General features: G+C 42.0%; 1 protein-coding gene across 15 annotated transcripts in view; it reads left to right on the top strand.

Annotated features, from left to right (window-relative positions):
• The first annotated feature begins 34 nt into the window (after window positions 1-34).
• IQCE (IQ motif containing E) overlaps window positions 35-20,227 on the top strand; it is a 105,056-nt gene continuing 84,863 nt past the window's right edge. For 4 of the 15 annotated variants that reach the window (XM_077140463.1, XM_077140469.1, XM_077140467.1 and 1 more), the window contains exon 1: window positions 36-207. In XM_077140463.1, coding sequence (XP_076996578.1) covers window positions 172-207 — 36 coding nt within the window. In that variant the 5' untranslated portion in view covers window positions 36-171. Of the gene's footprint in view, window positions 208-511; window positions 670-734; window positions 803-20,227 lie in introns of those variants that run through there. The other 11 variants (XM_077140470.1, XM_077140464.1, XM_077140458.1 and 8 more) reach the window with 5 other exon arrangements.

Here is a 20,227-nt window from a genome sequence, read left to right as displayed (position 1 = left end):
CGTCCACATCCGGGGCTCGGCGGGCCGGCGGCGCGGTTGCTATGGCAGCGGGCTGGCGGCGCTTCGCTCGGGCTGGCCCGGAGGCTGCTGGCGGCCTTGGCGGCCGGTGGAGCCCGGGACCTCGACGGCAGTGCCCGCCGCTCTGAGGGGCCGCGGGGCAGCGCCGCCGCCATGTCCCTGGGCCCGGGGGCGCCGGCCTCGGAGACGGTAAGGACGGGCGGGCGGGCCGGACCTCCCATCTTCCTCCCTCGCTCGCGCGGGCGGGCGCCAGGCCCCAGGCGCGGCCGCGGCGGGAGGCGGAGGGGGCGGCCCCGGGGTCTGGGGCGCCGAGCGGCCTCGCGGCCTCGGCATTACCCCGCCGCTCTCAGCCCCGGGGCCCGCGCGGGGACCCGGCGCCGCCCCCCGGGCCGTGAGGAAGGGACGCATGCAGTAGGCGCCCACTAAATGACAGCTGCCATTATTGTTACCGCATAAGAGCCACTTTCAGGGTCCCCGCCCCGCGTCCATCCCGGCCGCACGTCGGCCGCCGCCTCTCCCCCGTCGGCCCTGCAGAGCCGGCCGCTTCCAGGAAGCCCTCCCGGACGCTGCGCGCTCGCCGCTGGGCCCCTGTGAGGACGGGCCTCTGCCGTCCCTCCGATCGCGGGCCCTCCGAGTGACAAAGCTCACCGAGTAAGTGCTCGCCCACCCGTCTCCTCCAGGGCGGCCTCGCCCGAGACGTTCCCCCGACCCAAGGCAGGTGGGGGGAGAGGAAGCACCAGGCCCTGGAAACATAGAGGACATCAGAGAAGCCTTCCTGGAGGAGGTGATGCCCAAGTTTAGTCCCTAGGGGAAAGGGGAGAGGGGCCTGCGTTCGTTCCTCTACCAGATACTCTTGGTACATTTGATAACTGTGAATACGCTGCATTCCAGTGGGGGAGACGAGGCAGACAGTATATGGGTAATTAAGATAATTTCAGGAAACAAAATAGGGCGGAGTGATGGGGTTTGAAGGAGAGGGCTTCCTGGACTGGGTGTGGGGAGCAGCCTCTCTGAGGAGCTGGAGCTAAGTGACCAGAAGGAACCAGTGTGGTAAAGATCTGGGAGCAGCGCGTGCAGAGGTCCTGAGGTGGCAAGGGGTGGGGTGTTTCAGGTGTGGATCATGTCACGGGAAAGGTGGTCGGGGGCCTGGCGCAGAGCCTCTCCGGATGGTCGGGGGTTTGGATTTCATGCAGCATGCGGTGGGAAGCCGTCACAGAGTGCCAGACAGAGGGAACTTTGCTTGCTTGGCTTCCTTCTCACGGAGACCTGAACCCGCATGAGGACACCCCTCACGTTTCCTCCTTGTCCCTCCAGGAAGCACGTCTCCCCTTTTCTGGAAGACTGCCTCTCTGCACTGGCCTGTGCTTACTGCTCCGTCGTCCTGTAAAAAATAACTTACCTTTTCTGTAAAAAATATAATTCATGCTTATGATAAAAATGTAGAAAAATTGATGGCCCATAATGTGACCATCAACAAACTACAGTTAATGTTTTGATGTGTTTCCTTACGATCTTTTTTCAGTGTATCTTTTTTCCATTTTTTTGAAAACTGAGATCATATTTAAATTGTTTTGTAACCCTTGCCACTTGATCTGTTAGCATTTTCGCATATCCATACATTTTCAAGAACATGGTATTTTAAATTCCATCCTCTGGCCATTCCTATTTTATTTAGCCATTTCCCTGCTTTTAGTCTTTCAGGGCTTTATTTTTTTTGCTATTGGAAACATGCTACTGTGTAGCATTCAATACATGCTTATTAAGCACTTTGTACATGTCAGGCCCAGTGTTGGGCTCTGAGGGTATGAAAATGAGACCTGGCACCTAGGCCTTAAGGAATGCAGTCTTGTGGAAGAGTCTTGGAACCCTTAGTCCAGGCTGCCTCCTGTGGCTTCCTGCTGGAGCTTTTTCTGTGCTTCTCAACCAGAGGAGAACTCTTGGAGGGCGGGGACTCTGGCCAGTCCACCCCCTCTGCTGTTCACTTGTAGTAGAGCTGCGCCTGGCCTTGCTTGGGAACCTCCCCAGGGCAGCACCCACTGTGCCTGGGTGCCAGTTTTGCTGCACCATGGGTGTAAACAGGCTGAACTGACTGAGTGGCGCCGGGTTTCCCTCCCCACCGCCTTAGCCAGCATCTCTAAGAGGGTCCACAGCCTATAAAAGGAAATCGGCAGAAGAGCATTTATTGAGCTCTTTCTAGTTGTAAGGTCCAGAGTTGTGTGCTTTTGCATCCAGATCTGCTCCTCTAGACCTTGCTGCTAACCTCTACTCTCCCATCTCTAATCACACAACACTGCAAGGGAGGCCTAGTCAGAATTCACTAAGGCTTGGACACAGGGGACTAGGCCAAGGGCATGGAACCGTTTAGAGTTGAGGCCAGATCTTTAGACTCCAAATCGCATGCCTACTCCCACCCCACTTTTTTTTTTTTTTTAATGCCACCAGATATTTCTTCCATAAAACTCCAGCAGGTGGAATTCTCAGAGCTTGAGGGGTAAAGTGGACGAGATGTACTGAGGGAGGACGTGCAGGGCCCTGACCTCCAGGGAGCCACTGTGCTGTCCCCCCAATCAGGACCCCCTGTGCCCAGGGTCTCTACTGGGGGCAGAGAGTAGGTAGCCGAGAGGTCAGGCGGGGCTTGGAAAGGGGGTGAGTGGTGCAGATCATGTGCAGCTGCTGAGGGGGGCTCTCCTTCGAAAGGAGGCAGCATATGAGGCATTTACTTCTTTCCTCTAAACCAAACCAAGATTTCCAACTTCATCCACATTTTTTTAGTCTTCTAATTTCCTGCATGCACATGCCAAATTAGAACAGGCTACTGGAAGTATCTAAAATGAATAGGAAACACCTGCATTTGGCATGTTATAGGTAACTGGATATTGTACCTCATTTAATGTCTCACATTCTTGTTTTTTACATATACATTTTTAATCAATTTGAAATTATGTTGGTATAGAGTGAAAGGTAAGCGTCCGACTTTTTTTTTTCCCAAGCAACCAGTTAGTTGGTTGTTCCAGTTCCTATCATGAAGAAATTCATTCTTTAAAAAAGACCCATCTTTAGTCGACACAATTCATATAGCATAAAGTCGATCCATCAAAGTACATGGTTCCGTAGGTTATGCACAGTCTGCAGCCATCACCACAACCTAAGAATCTAAGTTTAGAACATTTTTATGAACCCCAAAAGAAACCCTGTTCCTATTAGCAGTCGCTCCCAGCTCCTGACACATACTCCCCCCTTTCAGCCCCAGGTGACTACTGAGCTACTTCTGTCTCTATGAATTTGCTTATTCTGGACGTTTCATACAACTAAAATCATAAAATATGTGGTCTTTTGTGCCTGGCCTCTGTCATTCAGCGTCATGCTTCAAACTCACCCATGTTGTAGCATGTAGCAGGACTAAGGCTGAATAATATTCTGTCATGGGTACCACATTCTGTTTATCCATTCATCAGCTGATGAAGATTTGGGTTGGTTGTATTAACAACCTTTTTTTGCTATTATGAATTATGAACAATGTCAATATAAATATTCATGTACAAGCTTTTATATGGACATTTTCATTTCTTTTGGAGTAGAATTGGTGGTTCAGATGGTAACTGTGTTTACCTTTTTGACAAACAGCCATGCTGTTCTCCAAAGCTGCTGCACCATTTCGCATTCCTCCCAGCAGTTTACGAGTGTTCCAGTTTCTCTGTATCTTCACTGGCAAATGATATCTTTGAGTGTAGCCAAAGCCTAGCGGGTCTAAAATGGGGTCTCATTCTGGTTTTGATTTGCATTTCCCTGATGGCTAGTGATGTTCATTGCATGAAATGCATTCGTTGGCTATTTGTGTATCTTTGGAGAAATATCTATTCACATATTTTGTCCATTTTTAAAATTGGGTTATTTGCCTTGCTATTATTGAGTTGTAGAAGTTCTTTTTGCATTCTGGAAACTAGTCCCTTACCAGATGTATGTTTTGCAAATATTTTCCCCTACTCTCTGGGCTGATTTTCACTTTCTTTTATTTATTTATTTATTTATTTATCATTCCATTCTACATATATAATCATTAATTCTTATTATCATCACATTGTTGCATATTCATCTTTTCTTAGAAAATTTGCATCGATTTAGAAAAAGAAATAAAAAGACAACAGAAAAAGAAAATGATAATGGAGAAAAAAAAGTTATACATATCATACCCCTTACCCCTCACTTTCATTTACCACTAGCATTTAAAACTAAATTTATTTTAACATGTGTTTCCCCTATTATTTATTTTTATTCCATATGTTCTACTCTTCTGTTGATATAGTAGCTAAAAGGAGCATCAGACACAAGGTTTTCACATTCACAGAGTCACACTGTGAAAGCTATATCATTGTTCATTCATCCTCAAGAAACATGGCTACTGGAACACAGCTCTACATTTTCAGGCAATTCCCTCCAGCCTCTCCACTACATCTTGAACAGGAAGGTGATATCTGCTTAATGTGTAAGAATAACCTCCAGGATAACCTCTCGACCCTGTTTGGAATCTCGCAGCCATTGACACTTAGTCTCATTTCACTCTTCCCCCTTTTGGTCGAGAAGGTTCTCTCAATCCCTTGATGTTAATTCTCAGCTTATTCTAGGGTTTTTCTCAGTCCCTTGATGCTGAGTCTCAGTTCATTCCAGGATCTCTGTCCCACGTTGCCAGGAAGGTCCACACCCCTGGGAGTCATGTCCCACACAGAGAGGTGGAGGGTGGTGATACTGCTCGTCATGTTGGCTAGAGGGAAAGGCCACATCTGAGCAACAGAAGAGGCTCTCTTGGGGGTGACTTTTAGGCCTAAATTTTAAGTAGACTTGACCTATCCTTTGTGGGGTTAAGTTTCATATGAACAAACCCCAAGACTGGGGGCTCAGCCTGTAGCTTTGGTTGTCCACACTGCTTGTGAGAATATCAAGAATTCGACTTGGGGAAGTTGAATTTCTCCCCACTCTCACCATTCCCCAAAGGGGGCTTGCAAATACTTTTCCACTCACTGATCAAATCACTCTGGACAAACCAACAAAATCTCATGTCCTACCTGAGATTCCAAGTACTTACGACATTCAATCAAACCATCTGCATAAGTTATATTAGGAAACACTCTAGTCAAAATATAAATTTTGTAGCAACTAAACATTTTTTGCTTTAGTCTCACACATAAGGTGACATTTTAAAATATTAATTGCCATCTATTTTCAGCACCCTGCAATAATGACATTCCTTTATTCTTCCTCATGCAAAAACATTTTTAAAATTTGTACATTGTACATTTCACTATTGTTATACACTCTAGGCATTCCTAGCTAATACCATCTCATCTTTAACATCTATCTTTCTTTATGATTTCATTTATGTCCCAAGCCCTCCTCCCTCTATCATTCTCACATGCAGCTTCATTCAGTGTTTTAGCATAATTTTATTACAGTTAGGTAGTATTGTGCTGTCCATTTCTGAGTTTTTGTATCCAGTCCTGTTGCACAGATGTATCCCTTCAGCTCCAATTACCCAATGTCTTACCCTATTTCTATCTTCTGATGATCTTTGTTGCCAACGACATATTCCAAGTTTATTCACTAATGTCAGTTCATATCAGTGGGACCATACAGTATTTATCCTTTAGTTTTTGGCTAGTCTCACTCAGCATAATGTTCTCAAGGTCCATCCATGTTGTTACATACTTCATAAGTTTATTCTGTCTTAAAGCTGCATAATATTCCATCGTATGTATATACCACAGTTTGTTTAGCCACTCGTCTGTTGATGAACATTTTGGCCATTTCCATCTCTTTGCAATTGTAAATAATGCTGCTATAATCATTGGTGTGCGAGTGTCCGTTTGTGTCTTTGCCCTTATTTCCTCTGAGTAGATACCTAGCAATGGTATTGCTGGGTCATATGGCAATTCTATATTCAGCTTTTTGATGAACCGCCAAACTGCCTTCCACAGCGGTTGCACCATTTGACATTCCCACCAACAGTGAATAAGTGTGCCTCTTTCTCCACATCCTCTCCAGCACTTGTCATTTTCTGTTTTGTTGATAATGGCCATTCTGGTGGGTGTGAGATGATATCTCATTGTGGTTTGGATTTGCATTTCTCTAATGGCCAGGGACGTTGAGCATCTCTTCATGTGCCTCTTGGCCATCCGTATTTCTTCTTCTGGTAGGTGTCTGTTTAAGTCTTTTTCCCATTTTGTAATTGGGTTGGCTGTCTTTTTGTTGTTGAGTTGAACGGTCTCTTTGATACTAGACCTTTATCTGATATGTCGTTTCCAAATATTGTCTCCCATTGTGTAGGCTGTCTTTATACTTTCTTGATGAAGTTCTTTGATGCACAAAAGTGTTTAATTTTGAGGAGCTCCCATTCATTCATTTCTTTCTTCAGTGCTCTTGCTTTAGGTGTAAGGTCTATAAAACCACCTCCAATTATAAGATTTATAAGATATCTCCCTACATTTTCCTCTAACTGTTTTATGGTCTTACACCTAATGTTTAGATCTTTGATCCATTTTGAGTTAACTTTTGTATAGGGTGTGAGATACAGGTCCTGTCCTCTTTCATTCTTTTGCATATGGATATCCAGTTCTCTAGGCACGCAATTGTAAATGGAATTCGTTTCTTGATTTCCCCCTCAGATTGTTCATTACTAGTGTATAGAAACACTACAGATTTTTGAATGTTGATCTTGTAACCTGCCACTTTGCTGTACTCGTTTATTAGCTCTAGTACTTTTGCTGCGGATTTTTCAGGGTTTTCGACGTATAGTATCATATCATCCGCAAATAGTGATAGTTTTACTTCTTCCTTTCCAATTTTGATGCCTTGTATTTCTTTTTCTTGTCTAATTGCTCTGGCTAGAGCTTCCAACACAATGTTGAATAACAGTGGTGATAGTGAACATCCTTGTCTTATTCCTGATCTTAGGGGGAAAGTTTTCAGTTTTTCCCCACTGATGATGATATTAGCTGTGGGTTTTTCATATATTCCCTCTATCATTTTAAGGAAGTTCCCTTGTATTCCTATCCTTTGAAGTGTTTTCAACAGGAAAGAATGTTGAATTTTGTCAAATGCCTTCTCTGCATCAATTGAGATGATCATGTGATTTTTCTGCTTTGATTTGTTGATATGGTATATTACATTAATTGATTTTCTTATGTTGAACCATCCTTGCATACCTGGGATGAATCCTGCTTGGTCATGATGTATAATTCTTTTAATGTGTTGCTGGATTCGATTTGCTAGAATTTTGTTGAGGATTTTTGCATCTATATTCATTAGAGAGATTGGTCTGTAGTTTTCTTTTTTGTAATATCTTTGCCTGGTTTTGGTATGAGGGTGATGTTGGCTTCATAGAATGAATTAGGTAGCTTTCCCTCCTCTTCAATTTTTTTGAAGAGTTTGAGCAGGGTTGGTACTAATTCTTTGTGGAATGTTTGGTAGAATTCACATGTGAAGCCGTCTGGTCCTGGACTTTTCTTTTTGGGAAGCTTTTTAATGACGGATTCAGTTTCTTTACTTGTGTTTGGTTTGTTGAGGTCATCTATTTCTTCTTGAGTCAAAGTTGGTTGTTCATGAATTCTAGGAAGTTGTCCATTTCATCTACATTGTTGTATTTATTAGCATAAAATTGTTCATAGTATCCTGTTATTACCACCTTTATTTCTGTGGGGTCAGTGGTTATGTCTCCTCTTCCATTTCTGATCTTATTTATGTGCATCCTCTCTGTTCTTCTTTTTGTCAGTCTTGCTAAGGGCCCATCAATCTTATTGATTTTCTCATAAAACCAACTTCTAGTTTTATTGATTTTCTCAATTGTTTTCATGTTCTCAATTTCATTTATTTGTGCTCTAATCTTTGTTATTTCTTTCCTTTTGCTTGCTTTGGGGTTAGCTTGCTGTTCTTTCTCCAGTTCTTCCAAATGGACAGTTAATTACTGAATTTTTGCCCTTTCTTCTTTTCTGATATAGGCATTTAGGGCAATAAATTTCCCTCTTAGCACTGCCTTTGCTGCATCCCATAAGTTTTGATTCGTTGTGTTTTCATTTTCATTCGCCTCGAGATATTTACTGATTTCTCTTGTAATTTCTTCCTTGACCCACTGGTTATTTAAGAGTGTGTTGTTGAGCCTCCACATATTTGTAAATTTTCTGGCTCTCTATCTATTATTGATTTCCAACTTCATTCCTTTATGATCTGAGAAAGTGTTGTGTATGATTTCAATCTTTTTAAATTTGTTGAGACTTGCTTTGTGACCCAGCATGTGGTCTATCTTTGAGAATGATCCATGAGCACTTGAGAAAAAGGTGTATCCTGCTGTTGTGGGGTGTAATGTCCTATAAATGTCTGTTAAGTCTAGCTCATTTATTGTAATATTCAAATTCTCTGTTTCTTTATTGATCCTCTGTCTAGATGTTCTGTCCGTTGATGAGAGTGGGGAATCGAAGTCTCCAACTATTATGGTAGATGTGTCTGTTTCCCTTTTCAGTGTTTGCAGTGTTTGCCTCATGTATTTTGGGGCATTCTGGTTCGGTGCATAAATATTTATGATTGTTATGTCTTCATGTTGAATTGTTCCTTTTATTAGTACATACTAATCCTTCTTTGTCTCTTTTAACTATTTTACATTTGAAGTCTAATTTGTTGGATATTAGTATAGCTACTCCTGCTCTTTTCTGGTTGTTATTTGCATGAAATATCTTTTCCCAACCTTTCACTTTCAACCTATGTTTATCTTTGGGTCTAAGATGTGTTTCCTGTAGACAGCATATAGAAGGATCCTGTTTTTTAATCCATTCTGCCAGTCTATGTCTTTTGATTGGGGAGTCCAATCTATTAACATTTAGTGTTGTTACACTATGGGTAGTACTTTCTTCTACCATTTTGCCTTTTGTATTTTATATGTCATATCTAATTTTCCTTCTTTCTACACTCTTCTCCACACCTCTCTCTTCTGTGTTTTCATATGTGTCTCTAGTGCTCCCTTTAATATTTCTTGCAGAGCTGGTCTCTTGGCCACAAATTCTCTCAGTGATTTTTTGTCTGAAAATGTTTTAGTTTCTCCCTTATTTTTGAAGGACAATTTTGCTGGGTATAGTATTCTTGGTTGGCAGTTTTTCTCTTTAGTAATTTAATTATATCATCCCACTGTCTTCTCGCCTCCATGGTTTCTGCTTAGAAATCTACACATAGTCTTATTGGGTTTCCCGTGTGTATGATGGATTGCTTTTCTCTTGCTGCTTTCAAGATCCTCTCTTTCTCTTTGACCTCTGACATTCTGACTAGTAAATGTCTTGGAGAATGTCTGTTTGGATATATTCTCTTTGGGGTGCGCTGCATTTCTTGGATCTGTAATTTTAGGTCTTTCTTAAGAGTTGGGAAATTTTCAGTGATAATTCTTCCATTAGTTTTTCTCCTCCTTTTCCCTTCTCTTCTCCTTCCGGGACACCCACAATACATATATTTGTGCGCTTCATATTATCATTCAGTTCTTAGAGTCCCTGCTCATATTTTTCCATTCTTTTCCCTATAGTTTCTGTTTCTTTTTGGATTTCAGATGTTCCATCCTCCAGTTCACTAATCCTAACCTCTGTCTCTTGAAATCTACCATCGTAGGTTTCCATTTTTTTTTTCATCTTTTCTACTGTACCTTTCATTCCCATAAGTTCTGTGATTTGGTTTTTCAGACTTTCCATTTCTTCTTTTTGTTCATTCCTTTCCTTCTTCATATCCTCCCTCAATTCATTGATTTGGTTTTTGATGAGGTTTTCCATGTCTGTTCATATATTCTGAATTAATTGTTTCAGCTCCTGTATCTCATTTGAACTAATGGTTTGTTCCTTTGACTGGGTCATATGTTCAATTTTCCTGGTGTGATTTGTTATTTTTTGCTGGTGTCTAGACATTTAATTACCTTAATTAGTTTATTCTGGAGATTGCTTTCACTTATCTTACCTAGGGTTTTCTTGCTAGATGAGTTTGTTGTCTATCTGTTCTTTGACCTTCAGTTCAGCTTTTTCTGGACCTCTAGCTTAGGTTTTGTTTAACAGAGGAGAATTTTTCAGTTCTTGTTTTCTTGTTTCTTGCCCTGCTTGTATGGTGCCTTTTTCCCCCCACCCTTAGGAGGGTCTGCTTAGGTATTACAGACTCCAGCCGGGTTTTCCCGGACTAAACTGGCCTATCAGGGGGAAGAAGTCACCTGCGTCAGTTTTCCCTGAGGGTGAGACCCAGCAGGTTAAAAGACTTTCCTGTGAAGTCTCTGGGCTCTCTTTTTCTTATCCTGCCCAGTATGTGGCGCTTGTCTGTCTGCAGGTCCCACCAGCAAAAGATGTTATGGCTCCTTTAACTTTGGAAGGCTCTCCCTGCTGGGGGTGTGGTGGAGACAGAGAAGAGGTTGTAGGCTGGTTTTAATGGCTTCAAATTGCCAAGCCCTGGTGTCTGAATTCCTTGATGGAGGGATTCCACCTGAGTTGGGCTTCACCCCTCCCCTGGGGAACAGGTGGGAGACAGCCCTGAAAGCAGTCTGTTTCTGCTATGCCTGGGGCAGTTGCAGCCTGTGTAGTCCCGCCACTGAATCCAGAGGCAGCCAAGCCTCCGTAGAAACAGCCACAAAAACCTCTATTTCGTCCCCTTTCCTCTTTTTCAGTTAGCCCAATAAGCGACCTCTGCCTGGACCAGTGTCGCCTGAGCTGGGGGCCTATTTTTAGTAGTCAGAATTTGTTAATTAATGCCACAATTGGTGTTTGGTTGGACTCAGTCCCTGCTACTGTTAGAGTGCCTTTCCTTTCCCTCCGGGAAGCCGCCTGTGGAGGAGCGGCACCGGGTACCGGCCGCCACAGCTTGGGGAACTCACAGTTCTGGGGAGACTTGCAGCCCGTCTGGCTGGTCCAGACTGGGGTACGCTGTGTGTCTGGTCACTACCGTGGCTCCGGGAGATGTTCTGTACTGTTTCTGGTTATTTAGTAGTTGTTCTGGAGGACGAACTAAAACGCGCACCTTGCTGAACTGCCATCTTGGCCCCCGATTTTCAGTTTCTTGATTAATTTTTTTATCTTTTAAAAATTTCATATTTGTGTGAATTGTTATCATTTGCAGGACAAAAGTTTTTTAATTATGATGCAGTTCAGTTTATGTACTTTTTTTTTTTTTACTTTTGTTGCATGGGCTTTTGGTGTCATGTCTAAGAAACCATTGCCTAATCTAAAGTCACAGAAATTTACTCTGGTTTTCCTCTAAGAGTTTTATAGTTTTAGATCTTAAATTTATGTCTCTGCTCCATTTTGAGTTAATTTTGCATATGATGTAAGGAAGAGTCCAACTTCGCTCTTTCGCATGTGGCTAGTCAGTTGTCCCATCACCATTTGTTGAGAAGCTCCTCACTGAGCATCTTGGCACCTGTCTTTGTTTTCTAGCTCTGAAATAAATACCATACGATGGGTTGGCTTAACAACTGGAATTGATCGCCTCCCTGGTTCAGAGGCTTGAAGGCTTGCTCCCTGCCAGGGTTGGTATCTTCTGGCTAGCCAGAAGTCTTCAGGGTTCCTTGGCTTTTCTGTCACGTGGCAGAGCACTTGGTGGCGTCTTCTGCTCGCTCTTCTGTGTTCCATTGACTTCCTGCTTCTGCCTGTTCCCCTTGGCTTCTCTTTCTGAACCCATTTCCCTTTGGTTCTAAGGACTTCAGCCGTGTGGGATTAAGGCCTGCCCTCATTTGTGTGGACACCTTCACTAATAACATCTTCAGAGGTCCTGTTTACAAATGGGTTTATACCCACTGGACCAGAACATGCCTTTTGTGGAGGGCATGATTCAGTCCCTAACAGCACCCTTATCAAAAATGATTCACCATAAATCCCTCGTGTTTTAATTCTGGGCTCTTAATTTTCCTCCGTCGATCTACATGTCTATCTTTGTGTCAGTAGCTGCCTGTCTTGATTACCACAGCTGAAAGGCAGACTTGGCAGGCAAACTACAGATGAAGTGAAGAAGTTCAGGCAAAGTTTTATTTCAGGGAGAAACAGACCCACTGGACAGTGTTTCAAGAGAGGAAGGAATGGCCGCCATCGAGGTGGAGTGTGCAGGGTGAGTCCGGAGGGGTACTTTGGGAGTTTGTTCCTGACCGAGCCACCAGGATTGGGGAGTAAGCCCAGGACGAACTGCTGCTACCTGCTGCATCCCTGGTTGCAAGGCGGAGTGGGTCCGGGAGTCCCTTGCCTTGCAGCCTGCCAGGAGAGACTCAGAGGGGGACCTTACCCAGGACCCACCGACCAGGATGTGGGAGTAAGTGTGGGATGAGCTACCACTACCCGCTGCTTCCCAGGATTGGGGGTCACGTCACTCTGAGTCCCAGCTTTTGACACCAGATGAAAGGCAAACCCACCAACGATGAGGCCAAGAAGTTCAGACAAAGTTTTATTTCAGGGAGAAACAGAGCCTCCTGGGCAGTGTTTCAAAAGAGAGAGAAATGGCTGCCTTGAGGTGGCCGGGGATAGGGTGTTTATGGCTTGGGGGTAGGGGTTAGGTGGGTTTCTATGTGGTGGGTTTTTGAGAGTTGGCAGCCTTCCACTGGTGAAGTTTAAAATTTAAACACTGCCTTAGCTGTGCAGGGTTGTAGCTGTCTGAGGGTGGAGATTGTATAAGGGGAGTTTAGTGCAAAAATGCATAGTCGGAGGGTGGGGGCTGAGTAGTGGGAGGTTATCTCAAGAGGGTAACTGCTGGAGGGTGAAGGACATGTGGGCTGGCGTGGACTGGGTGGCAGAGGCTTTCTGAAATACTTGCCAGGGATAGGTCATATCATGGGGGGAGGGGTCCTGTCCTCCAAGCCTAACAACAGCTTTGTGGCAAGTTTTGAAATCAGGCAGGGTAAGTCTTCCAACATCGTTGTTTTTCAGAGTTATTTTGGCTACTTTGGGGCCTTTACATTTCGACATGAATTTTGGAATTAACATGTCAGCTTCTGGGAGAAAAAATGCTGATGGAATTTGATAGGCATTGTGTTGACTCTGTTGATCATTTGGGGAAGTATCCCATCTTAACAATATGGTCTTCTAATCCATGAGCACGAGATATCTTTCATTTGTTTAGCTCTTCTTTAATTTCTTTCGACAATATTTGGTAATATTCAGCAAATAATGCTCATACTTCTTTGGTTAATTTTATTCTCAAGTACTTTATTCTTTTGGCTGGATTCTTTTGTCCTTTATTCTATTGGTGTGATTTATTACATTGATTTTTGTATGTTAAACCAAGCTTGTGTTCTTGGGATAATTCCCACTTGGTTATGGTGTATCATTATTTTTATTTGTTGCTGGTTTGGTTTGGTGGTATGTTGTTGAGGATTTTTGCAACCATCTTCATAAGGGATATTGGCTGGAATTATTTTCCTGATTCCATCTCAGATTTCTCATTGCTGGTGTATAGAAATACAACTGATTTTTGTATATGGATCTTGTATCCTGCTGCTTTGCTGAACTTATTAGATTTTTAGTGGATTCCTTATAGTTTTCTACATAGAAGGTGTTGTCACCAGAGAATAGAGATAATTTGACATCATCCTTTCAAATCTAGAAGACTTTTATTTCTTGTCCCTATCTAATGCTCCTGGCTGGGAAACCCCAGTACCTGTCGAATAGAAATGGCAAGAGAGGGCATCCTTGTCTTGTTCCTGATCTTAGGGGGGAAACATTTAGTCTTTCACCATTAGGTGATAACACTCTGGGTTTTGCCTAAATGCTTTTTATAAGGCTGAGGAAATGCTTTTCTATTCCTAATTTAGTATTTTTATCATAATAGGGTGTTGACTTTTGTCAGATGCATCATCTGTGTCTGTTTAGATAATGTGATTTTGTCCTTTGTTCTATTGGTGTGGTCTTCTTTTTCTACTTTTTCCTTTTTTTGTTTTACTTTTTTTTCTTTCTTAATATATTTCTTGATTTGAGATCTTCTTTTATAGTATAGGCGTTTATAGCTATGAATTCCCTCTGTGCATTGCTTATCTGCATCCAATAAGTTTTGGTACACTTTGTTTTTTTTTTTTCACGAATCTCAAGGTATTTTCTAATTCCCCTTATAATTTCTTCTTTGACCAATAAGTTATTTAAGAGTACATTGTTTAATTTCCATACCTTTGTAAATTTCCAATATTTTATTCTCTTGTTGATTTCCAGTTGCATTCCATTGTGGTTCTAGAACATTGTGTGATTTCAATCCCTTTTAATTTATTGAGGCTTGTTTTATGGCCTAGTCTATGGTCTATCCTGGAGAATGTTCTGTGTACATTTGAGAAGAATGTGTGTTTTACGGTTGTTGGGGTGCAGTGCTCTATAAATGTATGTTGGCTCATAGTATTGGTCAACTCATCTGGCTGTTCTAGCATTGATTGAAACTTGAGCATTGAGGTCTCCAGGATTTATTGTAAAATTGTCTATATTTTTTCCAGTTCTCTCGGATTTTGCTTCTTGTACTATGGGGTTCTGTTGTTAGGTGCCTAGGTATTTTTAATTGTTATATCTTCCCTGATGGATTGACCTTTCTATCACCCGGCAAGGGATCCCTCTTTATCTTTGATAATATTTCTGTCTTAAAATCTGCTTTCTCTGACATTCATGTAGGTGTGCCACTTTCTTATTCTTGCTGTGTGCATTGTGTATCTTTTTCCATCCCTTTATTTTCAACCTATTTGTATCTTTGATCTAAAGTGTCTCCTGTCAATAGCATGTAGATGGATCTGGTTTTTGTTTTGTTTTATTATCTAATCTGCTAATCTCTGCCTTCCAGCTGTTTAATTCATTCACATTTGATGCTATTATTAATATGGTTGGATTTGTATTTGCCATTTTGCAATTTGTTTTATAGATGTCTCATTACTTGGTCCTCCATCCTCCTTTACTGTCTTCTTGTGCATTAAATAGAGATTTTCTGGTGTAATATTTTAATTCCTATCATAGTTTTTTAATGATATGTTTTTAATTGTTTTCTTACTGGTTGCTTTAGGGCCTATAGTATACACCCTGACTCGTCTGCCTCATGTTTATACTGACAGTTTCAGTGAAATAAACTGTACTCCTGTGTAGCTCCATTCCTTCCCCTCCTTTTTTGGTACTATTATTGTTATACACGTTATCTCTTATGTTTTAAATCCAACAATTCAGTGTGGTGATTGCACCTTATATAATCTTATGCCTTTAAAGAAGCTGAGAGAATAAAAGAGAGCGAGTATATACTAATAGCACTTGTTATATACACTTTCTAATTTGCCATTTCTGATTCTCCTCGTTTCTGCCTTTGGTCTAAGTTACCCTCTGGTGTCACATCCTTACGCCCCTTATGCCAGTACAGCTTTCTTCTTGCCTCCTTTGTCCTCTGTCAGACATACCACGTTTCTGTGTGCTATAAGCCCAACAACACAGTTATATTCATATATTGTAAGCAGTAACTTTTTTAATCAGTTAAGAAAAGAAAGGAAAAGAACTATGCAAGTATGCTGTATTTGATGATTACCTACGTAAATACCTTTAATGTGTGTATAGATTGAATTATTCTCTGATGTCATTTGTTTTCAGCCTGAAGACCCTTCTTTCCTATTTCTTGTAAAGTAGGTCTGCTAGCAATAAATTATCTCAGCTTTTTGTTTCTCTAGGAATGTCTTTATTTCATCATTATTTTTGAAATATAATTTTTCTAGATATAGGATTTTACCTTCAACACTTCAAATATGTCATTTCACTGTCTTCTGGCCTTCATTGTTTCTGATAAGTTAACTGTTAATCTTATTGGGGTTCCTTTTTTTCTTGTTGAGTCATTTTATCTTACTCCTTTAAGATTCTTTATCTTTGGCTCTTAGCAATTTGATTATTGTGTGTCTGGGTGCGGCTGTCTGCATGTGTTCTACTTGGCAAATTCTGGCCATTATTCAAATATTTTTTCTACCCCTTTCTCTCCCTTCCTTCTGGTACATATAGAGTGTATGTTTTTGTGCTTAATAGCTTTGCTTATTTGTATTCATTCTTTTTTTTCCTCTCTGTTTTTCAAATTACATAATCTCTATTGATTTATCTTCAAGGTCACTATTCTGGTATGCTAGCTGCCAGAATGCAGTATACCAGAAACGGAATGGCTTTTAAAGAGGGGAATTTAATATGTTGCTAGTTTACAGTTCTAAGGCTGAGAAAATGTCCCAATTAAAACAAGCCTATAGAAATGTCCAATCAAAGGCATCCAGGGAAAGATACCTTGGTTCAAGAAGGCCGATGAAGTTCAGAGTTTCTCTCTCAAGTGAGAAGGCACATAGTGAGCACAGTTACAGTTTGTCTCTCAGCTGGAAGGGCACATGGTGAACATGGCATCCTCTGCTAGCTTTCTCTCCTGGCTTCCTGTTTCATGAAGCTCCCCGGGAGGCGTTTTCCTTCTTCATCTCCAAAGGTCGCTGGCTGGTGGACTCTGCTTCTTGTGGCTATGTCCTTCTGCTCTGCTCTTTCTGAATCTCTTTCATTCTCCAAAATGTTTCCTCTTTTATAGGATTCCAGAAACTTATCAAGACCCTCCAAATGGGTGGAGACATGTATCACCTAATCCAGTTTAACAACCGCTCATGATTAAATCACACCTCCAGGGAGATGATCTGACTACAGTTTCAAACATACAGTATTGAATAGGGATTATTCTGCCTTTATGAAATGGGATTTAGATTAAAACATGGCTTTTCTAGGGGACATACATCCTTTCAGACCAGCACAGTCACTGAGGTTTTTTCCTATCAACTCAAATCTGCAATTGAGACCCTCTAATGAATTTTTCATTTTGTTTATTGTACTTATGAACTCCAGAATTTCCATTTGTTTCTTCTTTTAAATCTGTATACTTTTTATCTCTTTATTGTTATTCTCTGTTTAAAGAGACATTGTCAGCATACCTTTTTTTTTTTTTTTTTTTTTTTTTAGGGAGGAAGGGAAGGAAAGACAGAGAAGGAAGGAAGGATGGAAGGAAGGAAGGGAAACATCTTTAAACATTTTCTTGTTTTATTATATTTTGTTTGTTTGTTTGTTTTTTACATGGGCTGGGGCCGGGAATCGAACCGGGGTCCTCCGGCATGGCAGGCAAGCACGCTTGCCCGCTGAGCCACCGCGGCCCGCCCAGCATACCTTTTTAAAAAATTCCTTGGATATGACTGTGTTTTAGAACTTCAGCCACTGTATGAAACCAAAGGAAGTAAGGTTTAGTTTGTCCAAAACCTAAATTTTCTCTAGCATGTCATCTAACTCAGCCTATCTGGATAGCTCATTTAAACAACCCAAATACATGGAGCCCAGAATGGGAATGAGGGCTTATAAATCTGTATAGCTTAATGCAATACCTTGATCATTCCAAATTGTTGGGCAGATAATTAAAAAGTACTTGCAGGGCGGGCCATGGTGGCTCAGTAGGCAAGAATGCTCACCTGCCAATTCAGAGGACCCGGGTTCATTTCCCGGTGCCTGCCCATGTAAAAAAATAATAATAATAAAATAAAATCAGACCACACATACACACACACACACACACACCAAAAAAAAAAGTACTTGCAAAATCCCTTGAGGTCTTGCAATTCTGTATAGCTTAATGTAATACCCAGATACATTCCAGAGTATGTTGGGCAGGTAATTAAAAAGTACTTGCAAAATCCCTTGAGGGATTGGAGAAAAAATATGGAGCTATTAAACCTTACCACTAGGGAAACCCGATACTGTCTCATATATTAGGGTCTCTCAAGTCAATAGGCCAAGCCCTTGATCTTGAGGTTTGCTCTTGGAGTTACTTCCAGAAAACCTCTTTTGTTGCTCAGATGTGGCCTCTCTTGCTTTCTAAGCCCAACTCTGCAAGTAAAATCATTACCCTCCCACCTACATGGGACATGACATCCAGGGGTGAAAATCTACTTGGCAACATGACACATGACTTCCAGGGGTGATCCTGGTCCTGGCACTGTGGGATTGACAATGCCTTCCTTACCAAAAGGGGAAGAAGAAGTATAACAAAATAAGGTGTCAGTTGCTAAGATAATTCAAATAGTCAAGAGGCTATTCTGGACACTACTGTTATACAAACTTCAGCTAGATATTGCTGATTACCAGGGTTTGCCAAACCCTGACCAACACCATTTTTGTTAACTCTAAAGAACACCCAGGGCTCTATCTGAGAACCTATAAAACTTTCACACACTAAGATTACTTTCCAGGAACCTTCAACCTCCAGATGGTTCCTAGGCCCAATAAGTTCTGAAACCCAGATGGGCCGGCCTCTCCAAGAACATCAACTAGTTCCATCCTCCTATGCCATATTGTTGATACTTCCTTCCAACATGTTAAAGTTAGAATGGGGCATAGCCCAAATACTGCTGTAGATTGGGAGAAGGATCAAAGGAGAAGGAGGAGTTATGGCAGAGAAGATAGGATTTAACTAATGAGTATGAGTGCTGAAGCTTTATATTGATATCTCTTTTAGTCTCCAATGTCTTGGAGCAACTAGAAGGAAAAATCTGATGTTGTAGAACTGTAATCCATACCAAACTTTGAAATCTGTTCTATAGCTACTTGTTACAATGTACTTTGAAATTTGTCACTATTTTGTATATATGTTATAGTTCACAATAAAAAATGTTAAAAAAATTATTTGGACATGATCTCTTTTATTGTTTGAACATATTTATAATGGCTGCTTTGAAGTCCTTGACAAGCCCAACATCTGGGGCTCTTTAGAAAACAGTTCTGCTGCCTGTTTGTGTGTGTGTGTTTTCCTGTTTAGGGGTCACACTTTCCCGGCACTTTGTATGTCTCAATTTTTTTTGTTAAAAACTATAGACTTTTAGGTGATGCGATGGTGGCTCAGTGGTAAAATTCTCGCCTGCCATGCCGGAGATCCAGGTTCAGTACCCAGTTCCTGCCCATGCCAAAAAAAACTATGGACATTTAGATAATACATTGTAACACCCTCCCAAAGAGATATTGTTTACTTGGTTGTTCATTTTTCTTTTATTAGGGGCTCGGATGAACTAACTCTTTAAAGTCTGTTTCCCCCACAATGTGCAGCCCCTGATTTTCTGCTCAGATTTTTTCTTGTTTTTATCTTATTGTTCAGCCATTGTTTGGTGAGAGGTAGTACGTAAAACCAGAGTGCTGGTGACGTCTTCAAAATGGTAAATAAAGGGGCGACTCAGTTCACTTAGAACTCTGCAGGGTGCTAGAGCCCAGGGAAGGACTCGACAAATGCTGAATTGAAGGGGAAAAACACCAAAAATGAAAGGTAGAAAACTACATAGACCTGCCTGGACCCCTGCCCACACTCGGTCTCGTGCAGCTTAATTCACACAGTGGCAGCACTGCAGCTCAGGCACCTCCTGCCACCCATGGCAGTGACTTAGAGCCCCATGTACACTTAGGTAAGGGGACCCAAGGCCACATAGTCCCAAAGTAGGGTCTCTGTGTGTGCACACGTACAAAAGCAGTTCTGCAGAAGCCAGAGCCACTCACAGTGGCACTGTTGCAAGCTGCTCACACTCCCAGCCCAATTGTAATTGCTGGTGCACCTAAATAAAAAAACCAGAACTGACCCCATCTGGCTCCATGGGCTGGGATCCCCTCACAGGGAGTTACCAGAGGCAGAAAAGCTGCATGAAGAAGAGACTCTGAACCACTCTAAAGCAGGGCAGCTCCAGGGCTGAAAGCTATAGTGAAAAGGCGGCCCAGAGCATGGCGGAGGAGCTGAGCGAATCATAGCCATTGGGGAGGAACATTTGTCTAAAAACAAAAAGAACGGGACTCTGTAGAGGAAAAGAGGAAAGGAGATCCTCTTCTGGAGGGGAAACAGTTGTGCATGCTAGAGTGATCTTAGCAGTTACTGTGCATGCCCAGGGCAGGAGGCAGGTGCAGAAAGACCCAAGAAAATCAGCTCTAAAGGTTCCATGTAAACCGGACCAAGCATTGAAGAAGAATCTAAACAGCCAATCTGCACTAAAACCCTAGACCAGAGGGAGAAACTGTGACCTGCAGAGTTGGCACTCAAAAATATCAAGTCCTAGACCTCAACGAAAGGTCACAGCCGTACATAGAAGCAGAAAGAGATGACTCGATCAAGGGGACAAAATAAACTTTGGAGGAAATAATCAATGATGTTCAGTTAAATCTCCTAAATCAATTTAAGGAGCTAAAGGAAAATATGGATA

The sequence above is a fragment of the Tamandua tetradactyla genome, chromosome 23 (genome assembly GCF_023851605.1).
Source record: "Tamandua tetradactyla isolate mTamTet1 chromosome 23, mTamTet1.pri, whole genome shotgun sequence".
NCBI classification, from domain to species: Eukaryota; Metazoa; Chordata; class Mammalia; order Pilosa; family Myrmecophagidae; genus Tamandua; species Tamandua tetradactyla.
Note: the sequence above shows the minus strand (reverse complement) of the source record. Positions and strands in the feature narration are given on the sequence as shown.